This window comes from Helianthus annuus, chromosome 4 (genome assembly GCF_002127325.2).
Source record: "Helianthus annuus cultivar XRQ/B chromosome 4, HanXRQr2.0-SUNRISE, whole genome shotgun sequence".
In the NCBI taxonomy this organism is placed as follows: Eukaryota; Viridiplantae; Streptophyta; class Magnoliopsida; order Asterales; family Asteraceae; genus Helianthus; species Helianthus annuus.
Genome location: NC_035436.2, coordinates 138,342,479 through 138,346,939, shown reverse-complemented (window position 1 = coordinate 138,346,939; position 4,461 = coordinate 138,342,479). Strand labels below are relative to the sequence as shown.

The 4,461-nt window shown below is 34.0% G+C and overlaps 1 protein-coding gene across 1 annotated transcript; it reads left to right on the top strand.

Moving 5' to 3' along the window:
• The first annotated feature begins 1,661 nt into the window (after positions 1-1,661).
• Positions 1,662-4,203, top strand: LOC110936772 (inositol oxygenase 4). Its single transcript, XM_022179176.2, has 10 exons — positions 1,662-1,821; positions 1,896-2,034; positions 2,122-2,203; positions 2,304-2,508; positions 2,595-2,707; positions 3,300-3,422; positions 3,503-3,572; positions 3,672-3,750; positions 3,841-3,922; positions 4,023-4,203. The coding sequence occupies exons 1-10, from the start codon at positions 1,791-1,793 to the stop codon at positions 4,047-4,049; spliced, it is 951 nt and encodes a 316-aa protein (XP_022034868.1). The 5' UTR covers positions 1,662-1,790; the 3' UTR covers positions 4,050-4,203.
• Positions 4,204-4,461: the final 258 nt, after the last annotated feature.

Sequence of the window (4,461 nt, the reverse complement as noted above, 5' to 3'; positions counted from 1 at the left end):
GGGTAAGAACTCGGCAAGGGGAATTCACCGCGGAGCTAGCTTGGTCGGGTAGCGGCTCCCGGAGTGGGATCACTCCAGCGATTGGGAGGACCATGCTCTATCCCCCCCCCCCACACACACACACACATTTGCCTCTCTCACATACACACATATATTCATACATATATAAGCCCATATTCACATAATCCCCACTATACACATGTTACATAACCCCCCGATAACCCTCACAGTTCATTTTTTTTTTTTTGCCATTTGTCACATAACCCTCCAAAAAGGGGGTTATCACTACACATAGCCTAATACCATGGGAGTTCCGTAGCAGTAACCAATTTCGAATTAGGGGCGGCAATTCTTGACACGACCCATCAACCCAATACGAAAAAAACAGGCTTGGGTCGACTAACACAACCCGTTTAAAAAATGGGTCGGGTTCAGGTTGACCCGTATAAAAACGGGTTGATCCATTAACTATTTAGAAAAAAACCTTTATATTTAATAATGTTAATTTTGATACATTATATTATTTATTTGTCACTCATACTCATCATTAAACATGTTATCGGTAACCCGCTTAAAACCCAATAACTCGTTTATAAATCTTCAACTTATATGACTCATTTCAAAATATGGGTTAAATGGGTCTGGTTCGGGTTGAAATCTTTGACCCGAATAATATAGGTCAGGTTGAGTTAAACATTTCAACCCACCAACCTGTCAACCCGTAACCCGTTAACCCACCAACCCATTAACCTGACATAATTTACACTCCTATTTGAAATCACTTCTCTTTCATATTACAATCACGTTCTACAAGTGAAAATATATGAATTATATTTGATTATAAAAGAAAAGGGTGTTCCTATCCTAAGTAAATTAAAAAAAAAAAAAAAAAAAAAAAAAAAGCTAAACTGTGCAAGATATAAAATAACAAATTACTTTTTGGTCAAATTCATACCCTAACTTTTTGGAAGCATAAAGCCTTGAATATAAAATAACAAACAATTTTTTGGTCTAATTAGGACCCTAACTATTTGGGAGGATAATTGGATAAAGTCTTAAGACTTGTTCTAAAAGCTTAATGCTTAGCAGCAACCTTTATAGATAATATCGGTGCGTGCTATGAGACGCTATGATGACGCCACGTAGGCCGTGAATGTTTTCATACTTACTAACATGCGTTATGGTTATGTAAAATATCATCAGAATATGAATTATGTTATTCTGTTAATTTTTTTTGAACGACGTACGGTTAAGATATCACTAATCGGGTTAGTAGTTAGTATGTTAGTATCACCAAGTTACTATTAAAATTACCTCGAATCTCCAAAAGAAGTAAATCTTTCCACCTCCCCTTATCCAGTAGGCCATCCAATTCGAATAATGGACTTTAGGGCTACAATACGTGTTGACTCACTCCCCCATCGATTCCATCTCATACACACGTAGGATTTGAGTCATTAATTTAATGCGATATCTTTCAAAAAAAAAAGTTAATTTAATACGATAACACTTACGCGCGCGTCTATACCACCGGTTTTGCTACAACGGGTTTTCCGAGAGTATAATCCACGCACCATAGATGCGAGTGTGGAAGAAAAACAAATCACCTGTAAATATTATTTCAGTTGAGGACTCGAAACTTATCCAAATAACAAACAAGTACCTCTTATTAAACACTATATAAACACTCTATTTTTTCATCGATCATCATCCATTCATCGATCATCATCCAAACAACACCACTTTACATTTATATTATCTGTTGTTTATTTATTATTTCCTGTGTCAAGATGACTGTTTGCTTCGATCAATCCGTACAAGGTAATTCATCTCTTCTCGTATAATATTATCTTCCATGCATCTTTTAATTCGTCGTTTTATTTATTTATTTATAGATCCCCAATTGGTTGATAACAAGAACCATTGTAACACCCATGAACTGGTATTGGAGGAAGGGTTTATGGTGCCTCATCATAATGTGGGTACTGGTGGGTTTGATGCACCAGAAATCAATGCATTTGGTCACACTTTCAGGTTTTATACTCTTTAAAAAATATTTATATTATATTATATATTGACGTGAATAAAAGGATATTCACATCACATGGGTTTTTGTAACAGAGATTATGATGTGGAGAGTGAAAGACAGAAGCAGGTGGAGGAGTTTTATAGGATGAACCACATTTACCAAACATATGATTATGTAAGTATGATGTGTATTGTTTTTTAGTTGTTTTTTTTTTTTTTTCATGCAGTTTTTTTTGGAAAATAAAAGAGATTTGGTTTGGATGGTGAAAATGTAGGTGAAGAAGATGAGAGAAGAGTATAAGAAACTGGATAAGTTGGAGATGAGCATCTGGGAATGTTGTGAGCTGTTAAATGAAGTTGTAGATGAAAGTGATCCTGATTTGGATGAACCGCAAATCGAGCATTTGTTGCAGACAGCTGAAGCTATTAGGAAAGATTATCCAGATGAAGATTGGCTCCATTTGACTGCCCTTATTCATGGTATATATATCTATTTACATGCTTATATTAGAGCATACATATTGAAAATATATATTTTGATTTTTATTTGATTTGATGGATTGTAGACCTTGGAAAAGTTCTTCTTCTTCCAAGATTTGGGGAGCTTCCACAATGGGCAGTTGTGGGTGACACACACCCTCTTGGTTGTGCTTTTGATGACTCAATTGTTCACCACAAGGTATGTTATAAAGTGTAGATTAAATTACGAGGTGTGTAGGATGAACTACGAGCTCTGTAGGATAAATTTCAATGTGTAGGGTAAATTTCAAAATGTGTAGGATAAATTTTGATGTGTGTAAATAAAAATTTAAGTGTGGAGGATGGTAGTGTTTATGACTAATTAATTAGTCAAATTGGGTTTCTTTCTCTTTGATGTAATCGGTTGTTGTCTCTGTTTTGGCTGCCCTTACGTTCGAGGGTGTGCCGTTGTGAATAATAGTTAACTTTCAAAAAAAAAAAAAAAATTAATTAGTCAAAGATAATAAATAATAAATGAGTTGAGAGAAAAACTATTTAATATTTTCCATTTGTGCCATTTGTTCTTTTTTATCTTAACTTAATTTTCTTGATTTTGTGCCATTTGTTATTTTTCCTTTTTCTTCTTTATTTAATTTTCTTGATTTTGTGCCATTTGTTCTTTTTCTTCTTAATTTAATTTTCTTGTCAAATGAACCTTCCCCTATATACTTATTACTTACATGCCAAATTTGATAAAACCTATTTTGTTTTATTTATTTTTAATAATAAATAGTTGATTTTTTATGGTGCAGTATTTTAAAGAAAATCCAGATATGAACAATCCTGCTTATCAAACTAAGAATGGCATTTATTCAGAAGGATGTGGACTGGAAAATGTGATGATTTCATGGGGTCATGATGACTACATGTATTTGGTATGTTCTTGTTGTTACACTCACAAGACATATGATAAAAATATCATTATTTCACTTCAACCTAAATGTGTTTCTTGCAGGTGGCTAAGGAAAATGGAACCACTCTGCCTCAAGCAGGACTGTTCATTATCCGTTACCACTCGTTCTACCGTAAGCTTCTAAAATCTATAATTTCGTTTTAGTTAAGCAAATGCGGATGTTTGAATCTAATCTGTATGATTATGAACCCATTTTTTTTGGTTGTGCCAGCATTGCACCGGTCTGGAGCGTATAAGCATTTGATGAATGAGGAGGATGCTGAGAACTTGAAGTGGCTTCAAATTTTCAAGTAATCTTAATTAACTTATGAATAACTAAAGATTGATAAATGAATGAACGTATGTTAGCGTTTAATCTAATGAGAAACATGTGGCTGCAGCAAGTATGATCTTTACAGTAAAAGCAAAGTCCGTGTTGATGTCGAAAAGGTGAAGCCATACTACATGTCCCTCATTGCAAAGGTAAAGCAGTGTTTGATGAATTACTGTTGGTTTCATAAGAATTTTACTCAAATAAATTGTTTGTTTAATTTGATTTTACTTTTTTTTTTTTTAATTTCAGTATTTCCCAGAAAAGCTCAGATGGTGATTGTTGGTGTGCATCGATCACATTGCAACAACATTTACATATTCTTTCTAGATTTAATGAAATTTATAAATCCTGCATTATCTTCAACAATTGTATGAGCATATTTGTAATGATATAAAGATATTTTGTGGGCCGGATGTGGCCCACGATCAGAGGTGCTGTGTTTAGGGCAATAGCGATTGTCTATTTGTTTCTTCACAAAAATAATTGCACAATGGGCCAAAGATCTTGGGCCGATAATTGCTACGTATTACACAATCGTTTGTGATTAGTGTAAAATAAGTTTGCTAGTGGAGTTTGAATTTATAGGATCACAAGAAAACATGAACTTAAAATGAAATTCTTGTCAGGTATAGTTTAAGGTAGTGTTATTTCACATAATAGAATAGAATGAAATGGAATCTCTTGAGGG

Coding starts and splice junctions, on each gene's coding strand:
- LOC110936772 (XM_022179176.2), top strand. CDS start 1,791: ATGACTGTTTGCTTCGATCAATCCGTACAAG. Junction 3,751..3,840: donor AAGTGGCTTCAAATTTTCAA/GTAATCTTAATT, acceptor ATGTGGCTGCAG/CAAGTATGATCTTTACAGTA. Junction 3,923..4,022: donor ACATGTCCCTCATTGCAAAG/GTAAAGCAGTGT, acceptor TTTTAATTTCAG/TATTTCCCAGAAAAGCTCAG.